At 43.8% G+C, this 25,022-nt stretch overlaps 1 protein-coding gene across 1 annotated transcript in view; it reads left to right on the top strand.

The window, feature by feature from the left end:
- LOC126267403 (protein amnionless) overlaps positions 1 to 21,735 on the top strand; it is a 122,890-nt gene extending 101,155 nt beyond the window's left edge. Inside the window, exons 7-8 of the mRNA XM_049972631.1 lie at positions 709 to 871; positions 21,511 to 21,735. Of these exons, the coding sequence (XP_049828588.1) occupies positions 709 to 871; positions 21,511 to 21,642 (295 nt within the window). The 3' untranslated portion in view covers positions 21,643 to 21,735. The remainder of the gene's footprint in view (positions 1 to 708; positions 872 to 21,510) is intronic.
- Positions 21,736 to 25,022: the final 3,287 nt, after the last annotated feature.

The following is a 25,022-nucleotide window of genomic DNA, read 5'->3' as shown; positions in this document are numbered from 1 at the left end:
TTTGTGTATGAGGAATCTGTTGGAAACGTTCCTCATGTCATCACGTTGTAGGTGTCACCAACGACACCAACCTTGTGTGAATGCTCTGAAAAGCTAATCATTTGCATATCACAGCATCTTCTTCCTGTCGGTTAAATTTCGCGTCTGTAGCACGTCATCTTCGTGGTGTAGCAATTTTAATGGCCAGTAGTGTAGAAGTAGCCTGCACTGGTTGGTTCTGCGAATTGATGTATAATTTGAAATTTCCTATATTCTAATGTTGTCCTTAATGATGGAATTTATGGAACACATTGTGCGAATGAAGTACACGCGTTATTTCACCTTATATTGTGCAGTGACCCATCTATCATAGCCAAAGACACGCACACAAGTGCTGTCGCCAGCAAACCCACTGTGTAAGTACATACATGTTTTATAATGTACAGATATTCCGAATATGTAATGCCGAACTTATTATTGTGCACATGGTGTGTTCTCTGAACGTGGTAGACCGGAGGGCAATGGTTCACATACATGCCTCTTACTAATTTCATAATGATACCTCATTTGGGTGACTACGTTTCTTTCTGCTTTCTTCGTGGTTATACTTTCTTACCCCAAGCAAAAGTTCATATTCGTACCTCATCAGCTGGGGATGGGGAGGTTATGAGCACCTATCCCTCAGTACGTCTGCGACGAGCTGTTTGAGGAGGAGTCGCGCTGTTGCAGGTCGCTGCAAGGAGACGGCCGGCCATTCGTGTTCGCTCGCTTCGAGAATACGGACCAGGAGGACAGCCACGTGTCCGTGGTGGCGCCCCCGCCCCCAGAGAAGGCCTTCGACAACCCCATGTACGGCAAGGGCGCCGCCGGCGGGGACACTGCCGTGTCACAGGTACTTTCGTGGCCAAGATAATGATTTACAAGGCTGTGCAATAACACGGTGAGCATTATACAGCTTCCTTCCATACAGAAAACATTAGATTTTAAACAGGCAAGGGTAAAGAAGACTTTACAATGGACCTTTTGTAAGTCTTGGATAAAATTATTCAACGAAGCAACGAGATTGCATTACCACTTTTTCATAGCTTCTAAGAAAGCTTTTGACTTGGATACACCAAAATCTGTATTAACAGAATTTGAGAAAGACTTCACTGATGAGGCCTACGATAATATACTAAATTGTATCTACATCTGAGCTACATTTTCTATTTGAATCCATCGGGATAGTGAAGAATTCAAAACTGAAGATGGTTCAGCAAAGGAGATCTCATATCACGAGAACTAGTGTCAGCATTACTACAAGAAAGGAAACGAAAAAGGAATGCATCTGGTGTACCATATAACATCTTACGGTTCCTGATGGTATTGTGTGATTTGCCTGTAGCGCATATACATTTCTAGAACAAATTTCTAACAAATCGAGTTTGATAGTAGACTTCAAACAGTAAAACGATAAAAATAATTAAAGTGTAGGGTTTTAGAGGGGTTGGGTTCGGACTGGGGGTTGTGCAGATGTAGACTTACTCTGTCAAACAATTCTTATTAAACCTAAAATACCTCCCTCGACAAGTAACAAAACAACAATTTGACAAATTGGATTTTAATAAGTGGCCCAGTCATAGTTCCTGAAGCATGGGCGATAGATTAACACAAGAAACGAATAAGAATTTCTTTAGCACAGTGATGAAACAACTTGAAATTAACACCGCCCCAATAATACAGAATTGTGTGGTAACGACGAGAACTCAGACAGTTCTCAATATTCGCCCTTTTGGCAAAAAAAAAAGAAAAAAATGAAATAATCACAAAATGAAAACAGCTTCCAAATATAACCACTTAAAAAACCAATAGTTCAGAAAAACAGCCCTCATATTTAATTGGGGTTACGTATGTTAAGTTTTGAACTAAGTCTTATATCTACCAACCGCGACCTTCACCACTGCCACACTACAACACTACAACCAACCAACTGAATATTACGTAGGCAAAGTTTGCATGGGGGCTTAATTAAATAGATTGCTAATAATTTTAATTTTAGTCGCTGTTTGTCCGGTTACGCAGTCTCGTAACCGGTTGGCCCTGAATAATATTAGTACGCAATCTGACTGCATAGAATAACAACAAAGAATGAAAGGAAATTTCCGTTAACACAATTAATTAATTAAGTCCCCAGCAACTATAAAAGCTACGAAACAAGAAAGCATAAGTGTAGCTGTTCTGTGTGTGGAAGTGTGATTCAACGTACACATCTGGCACAGTTCTTCCTCATTACGACAAGATGCTTTAAACGCCATTTACAATGAAGTAATGAAATAAACCAGAAATACTATAATTGCACATAGAAACCATAATTACAGTCTAATACATGAACACAAGCCAGATGCTTTGTTGACTGAACCTGTGACCAAGACGCATTGTTATTTAGGGAATTTGAAATAAAAATAAATTCGTTACCTTCATACATATTGTCGAAAAATACACTCTGATCATTACAACATCTCCAATCGAACAGCATCGGCTGTCTAGCCCATCAGAACAACTGCACACGACATGCTCACAACTAGTACTGCAACTACGACTACCTCAGAACTACTACTGCCCTCAGCAACTTCTCAACAAGCACTGCCAGTGGAGGCGGCTGAATAATACTCTTTGGCGCAATCTCTGGCGCTGTGACTCAGTGTAGCCACCTTTCAAGTTAACAATTATAATTCTCCGTACAACAGCATGTAGAATTCTGGTTACACTCACAGCATAATAATAACAGACGGGTGAACAAAACTCTCGTTCCGAGAAAACAACCGCACACGCAGTGCGCAAGCAAGCACAGTAACCTCAACATTGCACGTGGCCCTGTGATGTGGAACGTCACTGGGAAATCGTTACACGCAGTGTACTCTGCTTGTACCCTTCAATGTACACTAAACACCGCGTGAATGAATTCAACTGACAATATTCGACTGTCGGTCAGCAAAGCACACTGTCAATGTTCCTCTTGTAATACGGAAAGCCCCTGTCTGCTTATCTTCTGGAATCGCCGTCCTCTCACCCGGGAAGGACACCAACCGCCCACCTGGCCTCTTGAGTCCACACTGTGCGGCCATGCCTCACGTAAATCATTAATGGAGTCCCAGTCTCGGCTCCTCGGCACACCAGCTGTGCAGCAGGCTGCGTATTCGTTGGTTGTCCACCGAATGATTGTATGTACTTCCTTTCGGCTTGCTACGCTACGTCAATGCCACAACTGAGCCAGGCCCAGCTCCATCCCTCGACTCGTCAGCTCATCGTAGCACGGCTACCGGTCAACGCTTCCCTTCAAGTCTCCGTATCGCCCCCTCTGCCACCCACATCTCCAGGCACAGCTCGCTTCATGAACCCCGGTCGCCGCCACCCTGCACAGGCACGGCCGGCGTTGACTGTTGGCTGTCCGACCGCTCCCTGCGGCCACTACTCTGACATCCGGATGATGTTTGCTCGTTGTGTCCAAAGTACTTCCGTCTGCTGCCGCCCGATGTCAGCCCGGAATAGCAGTAACTACAGCTCAAAACGCTGCCGAACCAGAAAGGAACAGGAGCAAATAGCATTAAGGGTAGATGACACATTAGTAACCGATGGGCATAGTGTGACAAATCTATTTACCAAGTACTTTATATCCGTTATCAGGATTAGTAAATAATGCCCTTGAATATCTGAAACTAGCCTTTACAAATAGGTACATGAATACGTCACTCACTTCACCAAAAGAAATAACTTCCATAATAAAATCTTTAAAAACAAAGCATTCTAGTGGTTATGAAGAAAAATCAACAAAGTTAATTAAGGCATATTTTTGTGAGTTTAGCACAATTCTAAATTACTTGTGTAACCAGTCAATTATAACTGGGACATTTCCTGACTGGCTAAAATATGCAGATGTTAAGCCTCTATTCAAGAAAGGGGATAAAGAGATACCATCAAACTACAGACCGATTTCACTTTTGCCAGCATTCTCAAAAATTTTAGAAAAAGTAATGTACAGGCAGCTTCTCAACCATCTGACCACAAATAACATATTATCAAGAACACAGTTTGGATTTCTGAAGGGTTCTGATATCGAGAAGGCTATTTACACCTACAGTGAAAATGTACTTAATTCATTAAATAAGAAGTTACAAGCAGCAGGTATTTTCTGCGATTTGTCAAAGGCATCTGACTGTGTGAACCACAACATCCTTTTAAATAAATTAGAATTCTATGGTGTCACGGTGAGTGCTGCAAAATGATTCAAGTCATACCTTGCTAACAGGAAACAAAGAGTGTCAGTGGAAGGGACTAGTGAATTAAGTCATCAGTCATCATCAGAATGGGAAGAAATTACATGTGGTGTCCCACAAGAATCTATTTTAGGGCCATTGCTTTTTCTTAATGATCTCTCATCAGTTACACTGCCAGAAGCAGAGTTCGTTTTGTTTGCAGATGACACAAGTATTGCAATAAATAGTATGTAGAGTGCAGTTCTAGAAAGATCTGCTAGTGATATTTTCATGGATATTAATAAATGGTTTAAAGCCAAATCACTGACATTAAACTTCGAAAAGACTCACTATATGCAATTCAGAACCTGTAAGAGGTTTCCACTCAGCATATGCATAATGCTCAGAGCCATTTGAACCATTTGAGCTCAGAGCCTACTTTCATTCCATAATGTCATATGGTATAATATTTTGGGGTAACTCTTCGTCAAACAAAAGTTTTCAGCGTCTAAAAGCGTGTAATACGTATTATTTGCGGAGTAAATTCACGGACGTCCTGTAGAAACCTCTTCAAAGAACTGGGTATACTAACTACTGCCTCTCAGTACATTTACTCCTTAATGAAATTTGTCCTAAATAATATATCTCTTTTTCCAACAAACAGCTCAGTTCATACATACAATACCAGGAACAAAAATGATCTGCACAAGCACTTAAAAGCACTTACTTTAGTTCAAAAAGGGGTCCACTACTCAGGAACACTCCTCTTCAATAATTTGCCAGCAAACATAAAAAAATTTAGTTACAAATAAAGATCAGTTTAAAAGGAGCCTGAAATACTTACTAGTGGCCAACTCCTTCTACTCCATTGACGAATTTTTTTAATAGAAACAAATGATGTATTGTATATATTCATACTATTAGTATTGTTATTTCAGCTTTAAAAAAATAACATATGACATTTTCCACATCCCGGAGGATCTCCTCAGCACGGATCAATTGAACGGAAACTAATCTAATCTAATCTAATCCCTTCGGCCAAAGACTTGCGCCAGATCAGCGCCACTGTGATCGCCTGGACGAGCAGGAAATTACAGCGTTCTTCGAATCTTAAATTCACGGCACATAATGTATAACAAATACATCGAAAATAAAACAGCACAAGTTTGCAATGAAGTCGTAGCACCAGTGGTTGATTTTGCGTACGCAGAACAGCTAAGAAAACGATTGTGGACAGCTAAAAAAATAAACACGAGAATAAATCTTGTTAGTACTGTTTTTGGTTAACTAAATACGATTTTGAAATGTGAGCTTCCGGTATGCCTAAAAAGGGAGGTTTACAATGATTGTGGTGTGCAGACTATTTGGTAGGAGAGCAGAAAGAACCATGACCACAAGGCATCAAAGGTAACAGACCTAACAGAAGATGGGCAAATACCTTGGAAAACATTTAGGAACTACATGGGTGCTTAGAGCTCATCCTAATGCGTAGATGAGTCTAGAGGAACTTATATCCAGCAGGGGATGTAAGATGAATGATGATCACACGATATACCAGTGGGCCACAAAGCTATTGCATTACTTAAGTCTGCTCATGAGTTTGCCAGTGCACTTGAAGTCCATCATATTAACGTTTACTATTTTAACAATCAGACAACTTTCTCGAGAAGCTATTCGGATTTCCAAAGTGAATACGACAGTCCAAAAAACGGGTACGGTTTTTATTTACTGTAACGTCACCGTGTGTCTCCGATAACGTCCATGGAACGCCAAGTGCATTGGCACCGCGGTTCAGTAGTACAAGCGAAGGAGATGATAGATACAAACACAAGTAATTGTAGATGAAAACAATGTGAACTAACGAAACGGAAAACACAAACAGCAGAAATAAAAGATGAGAAAAATTCGTATTAAATAAAGACAGATTTCAAACTGACAGTACAGCACTAAATCTTGGTGCATGGGTAGTTCTTTCATCCTCTTTCAGCAGATGGATGATTGTGTAAGGTTCGTGCAGCCTGCAGCAGACAAGGTGGGGTGCGCTTTGAGGCCCCCGACAACTACCGGGTGACTCTCCGGTTTTCCTTGGAACATGTCAGTCCAACACTCCGTACGTTCAGTGCCATCCACGTCCCATAGGGTATATCGTGGCCAGCACAAAGTTCCCATTGATATCGTCAGACCAGCATCCAGTAACTATATTTAACCACAGCTCGATGCAACGAAATCTGTGATGTAAACGACTAGCCTCCGCAATCTGCAGGATTTCTTTTTCAGAACCTAGGCGGATGCCTAGAGTAAGTTTTTCTACTTTTTCATGTCGATCTCTCGCATTGTTCTTCTGGGGGTGTTATTCTCATGCCGTATATACAATTTTGGCTGCAGTTGCAGCAGACGGCCTGTTGTTATGTTAGTGCATGAAATCGTAGCGCTTTTGTTTTGCATGCTGTTATGCTGGTTGCTATGGGTTTATTTATCTATCGTCATTTCTTATTCGTAGTACACTGTTACTATTTGAGTTCACTTAATGTTATTTGGAGATTATAAGTGGAGCTGCGGATGCTAGAAAAAGGAGCTCCAAGTGGAGAAATCGGGACATTTCCGACATATTCTTGTTTCAGTTCAGTGGAGGGGTAACAGCAGGGAAGCAGCCAGAAACTTTGCACCGTGTACGAGGATAAAGTCGTTGGACAGAGCACGGCAAGAAAATGGTTTTCTCGTTTTGACGAGGATCGTTTTGACATTAGTGACCCTACAAGTTAAGGAAGACCTTCTGTGCTTGATGATGATCGTTTAAACGCATTAATCCACAATAATCCATGTCAGTGTACTATAGAACTGGCAAATGTGATGACTGTGACCATTCCACTATCGTGCAGCATTTGCTTGCAATGGTGAAGATTCAAAATTCGGGTGTATGGGTATCGCAAGCTTTGAGCCAAAATCACAAAATCAACGGGTACATCTCTGCTTGATTGTCATCAGTTGGCTCGTGAAAAACAACGACCATTCCTATCCTGTATTGTTACTGGTGACGAGAAATGGTGTCTTTATGCTAACATAGGTAAAAGAAAGTAATGGTTGAGCCCAAACAAAGCAGCATCTCCCTGTACAAAGACCTACGTGCATCCACAAAAGATAATGTTGCTTCTGGTGGAACGACGAAAGTGCGGTGTAATATGAATTGCTTCCCCGAGGTGTAATCATGATAGCTGACATTTATTGTCAACAACTGAGATGCAATCCAAGAGCAACTCCACGATAACGGACACCCGCATTCTGCCAGACTTCCAAGAAAACACTATACAGGAGTTGGGTTGGGAAGTCATCCTTCACCTACCTTACGAGGTGCGACAATAAAGTAATGAGACTGATTTTCTTTGCAAGATGTGGTAACCCTGCAGGCTTGTGTAGGCACAATATCTTTGACCTTGGTCTATAAGCTGCTTCTGGTCCAAGCGGCACATCGATGCAACTGCTCAGTCATGAGTTGTGCTGTAATAAGTTAAGATGTGTTTGTGTCTCTCGTCACGAAAATGGAACCGCATAATATTGCGCAACAGTATGCCATTTCTTTTTACGTTAAATTGGGTGAAAATGCGACGACAGTTTACGGTAAGCTTCAGAATGCTTTTGGAGAGGAGGTTAAGTCAAGAGCTCAAGTTTTTCGTTGGCATAAAATGTTTAGTGAAGGCAGCCCGCATGTCAAAGTCAAAAGTAAAATGGATACTTGTGTGCTTCTTTGTTTCGAAGGGAATTGTTCATAAAGAGTAGGTGTCTCCTGGACAAACAGTTAACCAATATTACTACAAAGAAATTTTAAAAAGACTTCGTAGAAGAGTTTTTTATGTCTGTGCATAAATTACTGATAGTTGGATTCTGCATCATGATAATGCGCCATCCCATACTGCTCTGTCAGTACAGAAATTTTTAACCTCAAAACGCATTTAAGTACTACCACAGCCACCTGATTCACCAGATATCGCTACATGCGACTTTTTTCTATTTCCAAGAGTCAAAACGGCGGTCAAAGGACACCATTTTCAAACAACACAAGATGTCCAAAAAGCTGTGACGAGGGTCTTGGATGATACTACAGAAGATGAGTTCTAGAAATGTTACTATCAATGGCAGAAGCGCTGGGAAAAGTGTGTGCCATCAGAAGGGAACTACTTTGAAGGAGACAACACTAAACTTGACTAAAACGGTAAGCAACATTTTTTCACATCAGTCTCATTATTGTCGCACCTCGTATTCACCTGATCTTGCGCCCCCAGTTTTTTTCCTTTTCCGCTCTCTATAGAACAAACTTCAAGAAACCTCCGTTCCAGTTGAAAATACACTCTGAATATGGCTCTACGAGTTCTCCGCCTCAATATCACGGAATCGGAAAGTTACCACAGCATTGGCAGACTGTTGAAATAGTGAAGGACAATATATTATTGAGGACTGAAGTCTCTATTATGCGTATATGTTGTGTTTATTAAACTAATGGAATAGCGCTACGAACATATGCACAAACCCAATACAATTCGCTCTGTCTTATTCAGAACAGTGTAAATCTTTTTTATGAGCGAAATTTCTCGCGAAACGTACAAAGTATCCCGCTGCGGAGTAGAGGCTAACTTGTGGAGAGCAACAGGGTGTGCAACTCAGGTGCTGCTAGCTGCATTGCTGAAGATGTTATTTCGGGATTACACGATAATTTTCGTGGGCTTCGGAGATGAGGCTGCGATCACGCTTCACACTCACGTACTTTGGTGCGTCACAGTCAAGAAGCAGTTGATCTCCCCAAATTATCTTCAACTTCTGTTAGCTTCTGTCTCTCAATTGATATGTGCAGATTTGTGTTACGCTGGGGTTGGGCTTCGGGCGATTCACATCATGCTACTTTTACTCATCTTCAAGCACTGTTGACAACTATATTTACATCTCCTCAAAATTGGCAGCTGAGGGAGCAACTGCTGCAGCATCTGCGTAGATGAGAGGATCTTGTGCTGACTCCCTCTGGATGGCCGTTCATGCAGATGTTACACAACAGTGACGATGGAGTATCGCCTCGAGGACGGGCGTTTTTCTGATTCCTTTAGAAACTCCTTCTGTTGCTCAAAGTGGCTTAGTCTCTCTCATTTTGTAGCAGTCATTGGACGAATGTGTTAAACAGCAATTTCGTGAGGTTGCAAATAACTTCCCAACCAATTTTCTGTGGCTGCCAGTAACGCCGTCTTTCGGTCAAGCTTATGATCTGTGCTCTTTCCGATCCATTCTCAATAATTATGTATCCTACTTGGACGAAACTGCTCTGGTGTGCAGAACTAAATGACAAATGTAATTTTTTGCACGTTGTATCCCTGTCAAATAACATACTCGTGGATCGATGAAACTTGGACGGTGTATGGAAAGAACTGCTGGAGTGTAATACAGAAGGTCATCTAAAGAAATACGCAGTGAGACTAACGGAAATGAAACTTGCATTCAAAGGCAATAATTGCTCTGAAGCCACCGAAGTTTTGCTATGATACCCTGGACATTACAAACGGCGGAACGTGGTTCTTAGTAGGGTGTGTAAACATCACAAACAGCAATGCATGCCCCGCAATGTGGCCCGGCGTAGTCGACAGCGTTGGAGATGTAGTAGGGCGCCCCACTCCTCCACCAGTGCCTTGGGAAACTGCTGGATGGTCGATGATGCATGTGCATGTGCTCCAGTACGCCTCCCCAAAGCATCCCACACTTGTTCAATCCGATATAAGTCGGAGGAGCGGGCAGGCCAGTCAGATCGCGAAATATCCATCTTCCTGCGTGGTCCGATGCGGTCGCACACTGTCTTTCATAAAACGGAAGTCAAGGCCGAATTGGACCTTGAAAAGACGCACATGGGAAGGAGTACAGTCTTATAATAACGCTAAGCGGTGTGTGTGCCGTGTTCAATGATTTGGAGATCAGTGCGTCCTCACAACATTATGCCTCCACACACCATAAAATCTGGACCACCGGAATGACCATTTTCGACAGTGCTGGAAGTACCCTCATATGACGAGAAGTGGGAACACGGAATGCATCAAGGAGCAATATCGAATGTGATGCGAGCACGTAGCAGAGCATTCATTGCCGTCCGAGGTGGTCACACACTCTTTCTATGTACGGTCCAAATTTCATCGACCTATGTTATTTGGCAGTGACTCATCATCTCAAAGTAACTTTCGTCCTTAATTTTCTATACCACTATTAAAACAAAATTTGTGGTCTCTAGCACGATGTCACAGATACTAGTGGATGTAAAGGGCAATTGAGTTTGGTTGTTGGCGTCACACGTCACATGCTGATTATAAGCAAAATCCAGAATACAGAGACGGTTGTCGTAAAGCGTGATAAATCTATCCAGAGAGTCGAGAAATGTAAATAGACAACGCTGAGTTCAGAGTGATCGCGTGGCACTTAGACAAAAATCTTCATACACTACTGGCCATTGAAGTTGCTACACCACGAAGATGACGTGCTACAGACGCGAAATTTTACCGACAGGAAGAAGATGCGGTGATATACAAGTGATTAGCTTTTCAGAGCATTCACCCAAGGTTGGCGCCGGTGGCGACACCTACAACGTGCTGACATGAGGAAAGTTGCCAACCCATTTCTCATACACAAACAGCAGTTGCCCGGCGTTGCCTGGTGTAACGTCGTTGTGATGCCTCATGTAAGAAGAAGAAATGCTTACCATCACGTTACTGACTTTAATAAAGGTCGGATTGTAGTCTATCGCGATTGCGGTTTATCGTATCGCGACATTGCTGCTCGCATTGGATGAGATCCAATGACTGTTAGCAGAATATGGATTCGGTGATTTCAGGAGGGTAATACGGAACGCCGTGCTGGATCCCAACGGCCTCGTATCACTAGCAGTCGAGATGACAGGAATCTTCTCCGCATGGCTGTAACACACCGTGTAGCCACGTCTCGATCCCTCAGTCAACAGATGGGGACGTTCGCAAGACAACAACCATCTGCACGAACAGTTCGAAGCCGTTTGCAGCAGCATGGACTATCAGCTCGGAGACCAGGGCTGCGGTTACCCTTGACGCTGCATCACAGACAGGAGCGCCTGCGATGGTGTACTCAACGACGAACCTGGGTGCACGAATGGATAAACGTCATTTTTTCGGGTGAATGCAGGTTCTATTTACAGCATCATGATGGTCACGTCCGTGTTTGGCGACATCGCGGTGAACGCACATTGGTAGCGTGTATTCGCCATCGCCATACTGGCGTATAACCCAGCGTGATGGTATGCGGAGCAATTGGTTACACGTCTCTGTTACCTCTTGTTCGCAATGACGGCACTTTTGTACGGTGGACGTTACATTTCAGATGTGTTACGACCCGTAGCTCTACCCTTCATTCGATCCCTGTGAAACCCTACATTTCAGCAGGATAATGCACGACCGCATGTTGCAAGTCCTGTACAGGCCTTTCTGGATACAGAAAATGTTCGACTGCTGTCCTGGTCAGCGCATTTTCCTGATCTCTCGCCAATTGAAAACGTCTGGTCAATGGTGGCCGAGAAACTGGCAGGTGACAACACGCCAGTCACTACTCTTAATGAACTGTGGTATCGTGTTGAAGCTGCCTGGGCAGCTGTACCTGTACGCGCCATCCACGTTCTGTTTGACTCAATGCCCAAGCGTATTAAGGCCGTTATTACGGCTAGAGGTGGTTGTTCTGGGTTCTGATTTCTCAGGATATATGCACCCAACTTGCGTGAAAATGTAATCACATGTCAGTTCAATGACATATCAATTTGTCCAATGAATACTCGTTTATCATCTGCATTTCTTTTTGGTGTAGCAATTTTAATGGACAGTAGTGTAGACCAAACGAGAGAACGGCTGCCAGGCGGCCATCTGAGGTACTTATCAGCGGTATGACGTCAGCGGCTACGCCCACCTCACGTGCCGGCTTCACCGTGCACGGGATCGTGTGCCAGCTCCGTTGTCACACAGCCCGAGTGTCTCTAGCGGAACGTAAATGACTTTCAGGCACAAAATATATGGTGTGTCAGGATAAATATGTGAATAGAGTACAACTTTCTAGATGGAATTCACAGTGATCCTTTAAAGAGTCCCGTCAGTATCTTAAGAGGTGGTGTTAGTTATAATTCTATTAGAGACCCTAGAGGGATGCATTTGTTTATCATACTGTACAGGACCTTGTAGAGGATCTAAAGACTACGTAAATAGAATAGTCGCGCGTGAAGATCTAGTTTTCTTGCCACTGCTAACGAGGTCGCACCTATAATTCCTCCGTTGTCCTTGAGTTTCCAAGGGATCAGAGATGCATTGAGAAAATCTGATGCAACTTATATCATTTTGCGAGGATTAAGAACATCGCTCTTACTTTTTCTGGTATTTTATGGGCTCACATTTCTATGTTACACGACACGTGTCCAGAGTGCCTGTCGTTTGCAGCACATTCAGCAACTAGAACAGCTGGTAGTATTGGCGGCTAATGATACACCTCACGTCTCTGGTGCTACAACGTCGACAAACTACCCCTAACGAAACTCGTTCAAGGATGCGCGGAGTTTGATACAAGCAGTGAAGACTACAATCGAGACGTTCACACAGATGTTCAATTACTTTACAATCTAGAGGATTCTCAGGGCAGAGAAGTCTGTACAGTAGTTTTCCCATTATTTGAAGACTCTTCTAGCAGTGAGGCAAAGCGCCCTTTGCCCCCAAAAAGCAACAGTCGTTACAAGCGAAAGGGATCGCCCAGAACAGACTCATAACCAGATGGTCCAAAACAAAAATCTCGTTCTACGTAGGTTTGTCGCACAAGAGGATGCGACGGCAACATTTTTCGGAACATATCGCTACCGACCGTCTAGTGTGCTATCGACAATGGCTGCTGAGTATTCATCAACATTTCTCGGTAGACATTCGATGTCCATCTGTCCGATACAGTAGCTAGTACGACTCTTTAGAGACGAACACCTCAACTCTTGTTCTATTTACGAATCTATCGTTGCAAGAACGGCTATTGGTAAAACTTCGTATAAGCTCAATTATCTCTGATTTTACCGTCATGGTCGTTTTGCGTAGTGTATGGAGGATGACACAAGATATTGCCTAAGTCGTCTTGGAACGAAATGGTTCCAATGGCTCTGAGCACTATGGGACTTAACATCTGAGGTCATCAGCCCCTTAGAACTCAGAACTACTTAAACCTAACTAACCTAAGGACATCACACACATCCAGGCCCGAGGCAGGATTCGAACCTGCGACTGTAACGGTCGCGCGGTTCAACACGGAAGCGCCTAGAACCGCTCGGCCACACCGGCCGGCAATCATTATTGGAACTCCCTTCTTTGCTTAGAAATGGGTTTCCATCTGAGCTCTTGATATTCATACAAGTGGCTCTCTTTTCTCCAAAGGTCTCTTTAATTTTCCTGTAGGCAGAATCGATCGTACCCCTAGTGAGATAAGCCTCTACATCCTTACATTTGTCCTCTAGCCATCCCTGCTTAGCCATTTTGCACTTCCTGCCGATCTCATTTTTGTGACGTTTGTATTCCTTTTTGCCTGCTTTATTTACTGCATTTTTATATTTTCTCCTTTCATCAATTAAATTCAATATTTCTTCTGTTACCCAAGGATTTCTACAAGCCCTCGTCTTTTTACCTACTTGATCCTCTGCTGCCTTCACTACTTCATCCCTCAAAGCTACCCATTCTTCTTCTTCTGTACTTCTTTCCCCCATTCCTGTCAATTGTTCCCTTATGCTCTCCCTGAAACTCTCTACAACCTCTGGTTCTTTCAGTTTATCCAGGTCCCATCTCCTTAAATTCCCACCTTTTTGCAGTTTCTTTAGTTTTAATCTACAGGTCATAACCAATAGATTGTGGTCAGAGTCCGCATCTGCCCCTGGAAATGCCTTACAATTTAAAACCTGGTTCCTTAATCTCTGTCTTACCATTATATAATCTATCTGAAACCTGTCAGTATCTCCAGGCTTCTTCCATGTATACAGCCTTCTTTTATGATTCCTGAACCAAGTGTTACCTATGATTAAGTTGTGCTCTGTGCAAAATTCTACCAGCCGGCTTCCTCTATCATTTCTTTGCCCCAGTCCATATTCACCTACTATGTTTCCTTCTCTCCCTTTTCCTACTACCGAATTCCAGTCACCCATGACTATTACATTGACGTCTCCCTTCACTATCTGAATAATTTCTTTGATTTGATCATATATTTCATCAATTTCTTCGTCATCTGCAGAGCTAGTTGGCATATAAACTTGTACTACTGTAGTAGGTGTGGGCTTCGTATCTATCCTGGCCACAATAATGCGTTCACTATGCTGTTTGTAGTAGCTTACCCGTACTCCTATTTTCCTATTCATTATTAAACCTACTCCTGTATTACCCCTATTTAATTTTGCGTTTATAACCCTGTAGTCACCTGACCAGAAGCCTTGTTCCTCCTGCCACCGAACTTCACTAATTCCCACTATATCTAACTTTAATCTATCCATTTACCTTTTAAATTTTCTAACCTACCTGCCCCATTAAGGAATCTGACATTCCACGCTCCGATCCGTAGAATGCCAGTTTTCTTTCTCCTGATAACGACATTCTCTTGAGTAGTCCCCGCCCGTAGATCCGAATGGGGGACTATTTTACCTCCGGAATATTTTACCCAAGAGGACGCCATCATCATTTAATCATACAGTAAAGCTGCATGCCCTCGGGAAAAATTACGGCCGTAGTTTCCCCTTGCTTTCAGCCGTTCGCAGTACCAGCACAGCAAGGCCGTTTTGGTTATTGTTACAAGGCCAGATCAGTCAATCATCCAGACTGTAACTCCTGAAACTACTGAAAAGGCTGCTGCCTCTCTTCAGGAACCACACGTTTGTCTGGCCTCTCAACAGATACCCCTTCGTTGTGGTTGAACCTACGGTACGGCCATCTGTATCGCTGAGGCACGCAAGCCTCCCCACCAACGGCAAGGTCCATGGTTCGTGGTAAAAAAAGGAAACAGTTGATTTTAATTAATGCACAACGAATTTCGTGCTAATTGGTTGATTTTGTACTATGGGAAACACATTTTATTTGATGTTAGCTTTTCATTGCTACCACGGCCGTCTTTATGATAATATTGTAAAAGAGAGAGCATCTGATTGTACGTAATTCATTGCTTACGTAAAACGAATTACACATTGTTGACAACCCAATGACTATTGACATTGCTTGTTTAGGTAGTAGCCGACCATCGCACCGCGTCGTTATAAACGTCCAATGTTTACATTGCTCTGGTTCGTCCGTTACCTTTCTCTAAATGGTTCAAATGGCTCTGAGCACTATGGGACTCAACATCTACGGTCATTAGTCCCGTAGAACGTACAACTACTTAAACCTAACTAACCTAAGGACATCACACAGCACCCAGTCATCACGAGGAAGAGAAAATCCCTGACCCCGCCGGGAATCGAACCCGGGAACCCGAGTACCTTTCTCTGACCGCCGGTAATACACAAAGAAGGTCGTGTACGACCACTTGACAACGTGAGTAGATATACGTCTATTATCAATCCTACAAATATCTGTCTTCTCGGAATACAAAAATAAAGAATACGATACAACGGCATTTAATTAAACTTTTTTGTCAAGCACACCGAGATGTATCCTCTGTTTAATTTTGGAAGCTATTCCGTTTACACCATTTATAAGTTATCACCGATATGTTAGACAAGTCGCCCGGCCGTAGGCACTTAGTGCTTCCAGTTGCTAGTAATGTACGAGTATAATCTGATCTGTTTCACGCCACTGAAGGTTGTAATTCATAACGAGATTTTCGGAACACGATGTATAAATTAATTAATTAATGTTGCACTTCATGCACTGTCGTAGTCTAAGTTTACCTCCGACGCTAATGTCAGGCTGAGATCCGTCGTTTCCTCAACTGTTGTTGAGAGCGAGGTCATTAGTCCAGTCGTGATATACGGTTACGGTATACGTTGACGACAAACGTTTGTAAGACTGGAAAATGAGCCGTATCAGGCCATTCGGCCCTTGTTCCGAATACCCGCTGATATGCGTTTTCGCAACTCGGATGAATCGCCATCTGTATCCGACACGGAATGTGTGTAGGCAGTCTTACCTGCGTCAACAGAATTCATCGTGTGGTACATATCATCAACGACACTTTACAGACGTGGCGTCTAGTTGAACGTTAGACTACAGTGCTTTCAGACATAGTGTAATGACGACATGCATACAATGAAAATCAAACAGTAACGAGGAATTTCGCTATGGACTGCCAGTGAAGCAGATTTTCGCATTATGTAGGTTCGACTGCTTTACCAGGTCACGACGGAAAAGCTTTTTGCTGGGAGGGAAGGTTCACCTGTTCTCAACCTTAAATACTAAATTCAAATGTTTCAAATATCTCTAAGCACTATCGGACTTAACATCTGAGGTCATCAGTCCCCTAGACTTGGAAATACTTAAACTTTACCAACCTAAGAAAATTACACACATCCTTGCCCGAGGTAGGATTCGAACCTGCGACCGTAGCAGCAGCGCGGTTCCGGACTGAAGCGCCTAGAACCGCTCGGCTACATCGGCCGTCTACTATATTCAATAGGTGCAGCACTGCAGTAGGTACTATGAAGGTAGTGTTGACTCTAGTGTGCCGCCCGCCCTTCGAGAAGGAGGCGGGGCTTGTTTCCCCTACATCTCTCCTCCCCCCACAGCGTGGTTAGGCCCCCAGTGTCCCTTGCCAAAGGGCTGGGCTGGGCTCTAAGCACTATGGGACTTAACATCTGAGGTCATCAGTCCCCTAGACTCAGAACTACTTAAACCTAACTAACCTAAGGACATCACACGCAGCCGTGCCCGAGGCAGAATTCGAATCTGCGACCGTAGCAGCAACGCGGTTCCGGACTGAAGCTTCTAGAACCGGTCGGCCACAAAGGCCAGCCCTGGCAAAGGACCAAGTTACATTGCTCACGCCTCTGCCAGTTGACTACGCCTTTTTTAGTGTCTCGTCTAACGGGAGATTAAAAATAGCTCATTTAGATGTAATCTAGTCCTTACAACCGTCTCTCTAACGTAAAACATTCCGATTCCTTGCTTGTAACCCTCGGAGACCCAATAATACGAAGAAAAATTTCATTTTAAAATGTTTCACAAAATTTATCTTCATTATCATACACTCCTGGAAATTGAAATAAGAACACCGTGAATTCATTGTCCCAGGAAGGGGAAACTTTATTGACACATTCCTGGGGTCAGATACATCACATGATCACACTGACAGAACCACAGGCACATAGACACAGGCAACAGAGCATGCACAATTTCGGCACTAGTACAGTGTATATCCACCTTTCGCAGCAATGCAGGCTGCTATTCTCCCATGGAGACGATCGTAGAGATGCTGGATGTAGTCCTGTGGAAGGGCTTGCCATGCCATTTCCACCTGGCGCCTCAGTTGGACCAGCGTTCGTGCTGGACGTGCAGACCGCGTGAGACGACGCTTCATCCAGTCCCAAACATGCTCAATGGGGGACAGATCCGGAGATCTTGCTGGCCAGGGTAGTTGACTTACACCTTCTAGAGCACGTTGGGTGGCACGGGATACATGCGGACGTGCATTGTCCTGTTGGAACAGCAAGTGCCCTTGCCGGTCTAGGAATGGTAGAACGATGGGTTCGATGACGGTTTGGATGTACCGTGCACTATTCAGTGTCCCCTCGACGATCACCAGAGGTGTACGGCCAGTGTAGGAGATCGCTCCCCACACCCTGATGCCGGGTGTTAGCCCTGTGTGCCTCGGTCGTATGCAGTCCTGATTGTGGCGCTCACCTGCACGGCGCCAAACACGCATACGACCATCATTGGCACCAAGGCAGAAGCGACTCTCATCGCTGAAGACGACACGTCTCCATTCGTCCCTCCATTCACGCCTGTCGCGACACCACTGGAGGCGGGCTGCACGATGTTGGGGCGTGAGCGGAAGACGGCCTAACGGTGTGCGGGACCGTAGCCCAGCTTCATGGAGACTGTTGTGAATGGTCCTCGCCGATACCCCAGGAGCAACAGTGTCCCTAATTTGCTGGGAAGTGGCGGTGCGGTCCCCTACGGCACTGCGTAGGATCCTACGGTCTTGGCGTGCATCCGTGCGTCGCTGCGGTCCGGTCCTAGGTCGACGGGCACGTGCACCTTCCGCCGACCACTGGCGACAACATCGATGTACTGTGGAGACCTCACGCCCCACGTGTTGAGCAATTCGGCGGTACGTCCACCCGGCCTCCCGCATGCCCACTATACGCCCTCGCTCAAAGTCCATCAACTGCACATACGGTTCACGTCCACGCTGTCACGGCATGCTACCAGTGTTAAAGACTGCGATGGAGCTCCGTATGCCACGGCAAACTGGCTGACACTGACGGCGGTGGTGCACAAATGCTGCGCAGCTAGCGCCATTCGACGGCCAACACCGCGGTTCCTGGTGTGTCCGCTGTGCCGTGCGTGTGATCATTGCTTGTACAGCCCTCTCGCAATGTCCGGAGCAAGTATGGTGGGTCTGACACACCGGTGTCAATGTGTTCTTTTTTCCATTTCCAGGAGTGTAGTAAGAAACGAATATATGAAGAAATTGACAAGAACTAAACATTCAATTGTTTTAAGGAGTCGGTTTCACTTTGGAACCACTGGGACATACAGTTTTCAGCTACTCGTCATTTCATGAGATATATTTGAAAACGATTTCTCTTTTTTCAAGGACAAAGTACCACTTCTCGCAACTTATATGAACTCGTAATGGCTAAAACAAATAATAAAACTAAATAACAAGCAAAAATGGGCTTAAATTTTAATAAAGTTACATTTTTAAATTTTCGAAGTCAGTCATAAAATCACTAGTATAAACACAAAATTCGTTACAATATTTTGAGATATAGTTACTTTCACTGTCAATGATCGGCTCAATATGATCACTATAAAAAAAAAATCTCAATATCTCCTACAACCACGTAGAACAATCTCCTCGACGACTGTTGTTTTGAACGCTTTAAGTGACTGCTACAACACACTACATTCATAGAAGTACTTCAGTGTACCACTAGATGTCTCTGCCTTGAAATAGCATCGGTAGTTTCATGTAAAAGGCACTAGTACTTAAAAAAAAATTAATGAAATGGTCGTTTCAGACAGAGACCACTGCTACTCAAAGGATTAATGCTCATTTTAAATTTAGCTTCGTCAATGCACATTCTAATCAGCCGTATCAGCTACTAAGGCATTCCTGATTCTTCAGATTTCAGATTAAGCTGACTTTCATTCAATGATGTTCTACAGGACAGTACTCTCGCGTAACTCCTGAACTAGGCAAAAAGCATTCGTTGCACAAGATGTAGCAGAGTTACGTGTGAGGTTCACACATGAACATTTTGCAGGCGCCCGTAAAAGCAACTCTGAGTATTAATCACAGCCTCGAAGTACATTTATGCATTGATGGAATATTTAGTCAGTAGTCCATTGAAGTTTTAGAGTAACACAAATATTTATAAACACAAAACAAGAAGGTAAAGCGATCCGCATTTACCTCTAGCGAAAATATCTTTTACACAGAACGGAATGAAGTACACACACATGGCAGTCGTTCGTAATATGCATGTGGAAATACTCTACTGGCCATTAAAATTGCTTCATCACGAAGATGACGTGCTACAGACACGAAATTTAACCGACACGAAGAAGATGCTGTGATATGCAAATGATTAGCTTTTCAGAGCATTCACACAAGGTTGGCGCCGGTGGCGACACCTACAACGTGCTGACATGAGGAAAGTTGCCAATCGATTTCTCATACACAAACAGCATTTGACCGGCGTTGCCTGGTGAAACGTTGTTGTGATGCCTGGTGTAAGGTAGACAAATGCGTACCATCACGTTTCCGACTTTGATAAAGGTCGGATTGTAGCCTATCGCGATTGCGGTTTACGTATCGCGACATTGTTGCTCGCGTTGGTCGAGATCCAATGACTGTTAGCAGAATATGGAATCGGTGGGTTCAGGAGGGTAATACGGAACGCCGTGCTGGATTACAACGGCATCGTATCACTAGCAGTCGAGATGACAGGCGTCTTCTCCACATGGCTGAACGGTTCGTGCAGCCACGTCTCGATGTCTGAATCAACAGATAGGGACGTTTGCAAGACAACAACCATCTGCACGAACAGTTCGACGACGTTTGCAGCAGCACGGACTATCGGCTTGGAGACCACGGTTGCGGTTACCCTTGACGCTGCATCACAGACAGGAGCGCCTCGATGGTGTACTCAACGACGAACCTGGGTGCACGAATGGCAAAACGTCATTTTTTCGGATGAATCCACGTTCTGTTTACGGCATCCGTGTTTGGCGACTTCGCGTTGAACGCAGATCGGAAGCGTGTATTCGTCATCGCCATACTGACGTATCACCCGGCGTGGTGGTATGGGGTGCGATTGGTTACACGTCTCAGTCACCTCTTGTTCGCATTGACGGCACTTTGAACAGTGGACGTTACATTTCAGATGTGTTACGAATCGTGGCTCTACCATTCATACGATCCCTGTGAAACCCTACATTTCAGCAGGATAATGCACGACCGCATGTTGCTGGTCCTGTACGGGCCTTTCTGGATACAGAAAGTGTTCGACTGCTGCCCTGGTCAGCACATTATCTAGTTCTCTCACTAATTGAAAATGTCTGGTCAATGGTGGCCGAGAAACTAGCTCGTAACAATACGCCAGTCACTACTCTTGAACTGTGGTATCGTGCTGAAGCTGCATGGCCAGCTGTACCTGTACACGCCATCCAAGCTCTGTTTGACTCAATGCCCAGTCGTTTTATAGCTGTTATTGCGGCCAGAGGTGGTTGTTATGGGTTCTGATTTCTCAGGATCTATGCACCGAAATTGAGTGAAAATATAATCACATGTCAGTTCTATTATATTTGTCCAATGAATCCCAGTTTATCATCTGCAGTTCTTCTTGGTGTAGCAATTTTAATGGCCAGCTATGTAAAATGTCTGGCGGGGGTCAGGAGTGTTTTCAAATGTAATTTAAAGTTATTTTCGGTTGACAACTGTATCTATACCATGTAGAAATTGCTGAATGGGAATACAGAAACAGCTACAACTTGTAAATGATTAGCAGTTAGCGACATGAACACATATTCGTCAGTTGTCCGTGCGGTCTTGACACACTGCTCGTGGTGAGGTGTATGACGAAGGTGTTGTTACCCGGCAGGAGGAGCGCAAGGCGGCGCTGTCTGGGGCCACGACGTACACGGAGCTGCAGAGCCGCGTCGACACGCAGGAGCTGGTCGACGTCGACATCGGCGCCGCCGCCGCCGCCGCCGCCGCCTCCTCCGACGTCTGACCGCAAGCCGGCTCCACGTTCTGCACCGTCTCTGCAAGCTTGTAATAAAATCAGGTCCTACCGTAACAGTCAAATAAAAGTAGTATTCCACCACCAGCATTCCTTTATTATACCTGACAGGCTTCATCTACGATTTTCAGCAATTTTCAGATCTAAATATACAAACCAAACTTGTCCTTACCCTTTCCTCTATTGTGTTTATTACAATTTCTGTTTCGCGGTATAACGTTTCGATTGCCTTTGTGGGTGTTGTTTCCTGCGTACGAATTGTACACGGTTTTCCGTGTATTTCTCCCACAAGACACATGTGTATAACAACCACGTTTACGCATAACAGTTAACACATCTCTTCGTTGAAACACACTCTTGAAGTCACACAATCTCGGCAGAAACGTAAAAAAACTACACAGACATATACGAGGGGCGTTTGAAAAGTCTGTGCAAAAATAAAAACTACTTACGTGTTTGAGGTAAACCTTTTTTTATTTTTCGACGTAGTCTCCTTTTAGACTTAAACACTTCGCCCAACGCTGTGCTAATTGGTTGATCCCTTCCGAATAATAGGAATTGTCAAATTCTGCAAAATAACTATTAGTTGCTGCAATCACCTACTCGTTTGAATAAAATCTTTGTCCTGCCAGCCATTTCTTCAAATTGGGGAACAAATAGTAGTCCGAGGGAGCCAAGTCTGGAGAATAGGGGGGATGTGAAACGAGTTTTAATCCTATTTCCATTAATTTTGTTACAACGACTGCTGAGGTGTGTGCTGGTGCATTGTCGTGATGGAAAATGACTTTCTTGCGGTCCAAACGCCGGCGTTTTTCTTGCAGCTCGGTTTTCAAACGGTCCAATAGCGATGAATAATATGCACCTGTAATAGTTTTACCCTTTTCCAGATAGCTGATGAGGATTAACCCTTGCGAATCCCAAAAGACAGTCTCCGTAACCTTTCCGGCCGAAGGACTGGTCTCCGCCTTTCTCCGAGCTGATGCGAGGTCTTCGGCAGCCCTGACACCGCTGTGAGTTTCGGAAATTCCTCTCCCTCTTGTATATCCACCAGCCTTCGCAGGAGACATGGCAAAACTTATATTCTATGTAATTAATGGAGGAGATATTGAATAGAATTGGGGAGAAGAGGAGTTTGTGGCACAACTTGACTAGAAGAAGGGATAGGTTGGCAGGACATGTTATGAGGCTACAAAGTATCACCAATTTAGTATTGGAGGGCAGCGTGGAGGGTAAAAATCGTAGAGGGAGACCAAGAGATGAATACACTAAGCAGATTCAGAAGCATGTAGGCTGCAGTACGTACTGGGAGATGAAGCAGCTTGCACAGGATAGAGTAGCACGGAGAGCTGCATCAAACCAGTCTCAGGACTGAAGACCACAACAACAACAACAAATGGAGTGATCTTGAATATTGTTTTCTTGGGTCTGACGACGCCACACGGGTCTTCGGTCTGCATCCTGACAAAAAAGTAGCGGTTTCCAGCCTGGCAGTGGACAGCCCATACATTTATATTAATAACTGTGGAATATCCACATTTGTAGCTGACCTGCTTAATTCTACACTGTCGTTTACTGATGACTGAAAGTTTTAGTTATTCGTATATCTAAATCTTTACTGCAGTCCACTGATAAACAGTATCAATATTCTCGATCTCAACACGTTTACAGTCTACATTATGCTGCCCTAAACACACACACACACACACACACACACGTATATGTGATGAACCGATGACTGAAGTTTTTAGTTGTTGGTATATCTAAATATGTATACAAAATAACGCATTTAAACGTTTGAGTGAAGATATCTCTGGAAAAAATGGATATTAAAAAACGACTTTCGCGGTTATAAGTGATGAATGTGAGGTAGGGACTCATGAAAGTAAATACTATGAGACATTATAAAACGTAAGCAAATATTATTTGCAACACAGACTTTTGTTGTTTTTTATTTTATTTTTTTAATCGGCACTCCGTATTATTTCTTACAGAGTCAGTAGCGTGAAACATCACAAAAAGAATGGTTTTGGTTGCATCGCAAAAGGTCATTTACACCCCGAAAAAGTGCAAAGCGAAGTTGACGCCTGAAATAAACGAAAGGTGCCGCAATTTTACATCCCGAGACGCAACCGTGAACAGCACGTCGCCCGCAATAGCCATGTGATTGACATACTGCGTTGTGACAAACGCAGTACTTATCACTATTTACTGTAAACTGTATAGTGTGCATATGAAAGTCATACCAAAACATGAAAATTTTACTAGAAGCCATCAAGTATAATGACTCTCAATGGCAGATTTGTGGTGACTTGAAAGTGGTTGCACTGCTATTAGGTGTGCAGTTAGGGTATACTAAATATTGCTGTTTTCTCTGTAAATGGGATAGCCGAGCACGTGCATCTTATTCATCTACATCTACATCTACATCTACATCCATACTCCGCAAGCCACCTGACGGTGTGTGGCGGAGGGTACCCTGAGTACCTCTATCGGTTCTCCCTTCTATTCCAGTCTCGTATTGTTCGTGGAAAGAAGGATTGTCGGCATGCTTCTGTGTGGGCTCTAATCTCTCTGGTTTTATCCTCATGGTCTTTTCGCGAGATATACGTAGGAGGGGGCAATATACTGCTTGAATCTTCGGTGAAGGTATGTTCTCGAAACTTTAACAAAAGCCCGTACCGAGCTACTGAGCGTCTCTCCTGCAGAGTCTTCCACTGGAGTTTATCTATCATCTCCGTAACGCTTTCGCGATTACTAAATGATCCTGTAACAAAGCGCGCTGCTCTCCGTTGGATCTTCTCTATCTCTTCTATCAACCCTATCTGGTACTGATCCCACACTGCTGAGCAGTATTCAAGCAGTGGGCGAACAAGCATACTGTAACCTACTTCCTTTGTTTTCGGATTGCATTTCCTTAGGATTCTTCCAATGAATCTCAGTCTGGCATCTGCTTTACCGACGATCAACTTTATATGATCATTCCATTTTAAATCACTCCTAATGCGTACTCATTACCGTAAACATGAATGGCACACCAGAAAATCTCTTCAAATAGGTATAAAGAATATTAAGAGTGAACCTCTCTAGTAGACCCTAATAAGATTCTGCTCCCGTCCTTGCACATCAAGTTGGGTCTCACGAAAAACTTTGTTAAGGGAATGAACAAAGATGGTGACGCGTTGAAGTACTTAAGGCAAAAATTCCCTTATTTAAGTGATGCCAAAGTAAAGGAGGGCATGTCCCGTCACACATTATGAAAAATAAGGAAATGGTTTACTCGTTCGTGCTTTATTGATCTTTACCACAGTACTACAATGGACAAAACGGAGACGAAATACCGAATACCACCGGTCAGAGTAAATATAATTAAC

This window comes from Schistocerca gregaria, chromosome 4, assembly GCF_023897955.1.
Source record: "Schistocerca gregaria isolate iqSchGreg1 chromosome 4, iqSchGreg1.2, whole genome shotgun sequence".
Lineage (NCBI taxonomy): Eukaryota > Metazoa > Arthropoda > Insecta > Orthoptera > Acrididae > Schistocerca > Schistocerca gregaria.
Note: the sequence above shows the minus strand (reverse complement) of the source record. Positions and strands in the feature narration are given on the sequence as shown.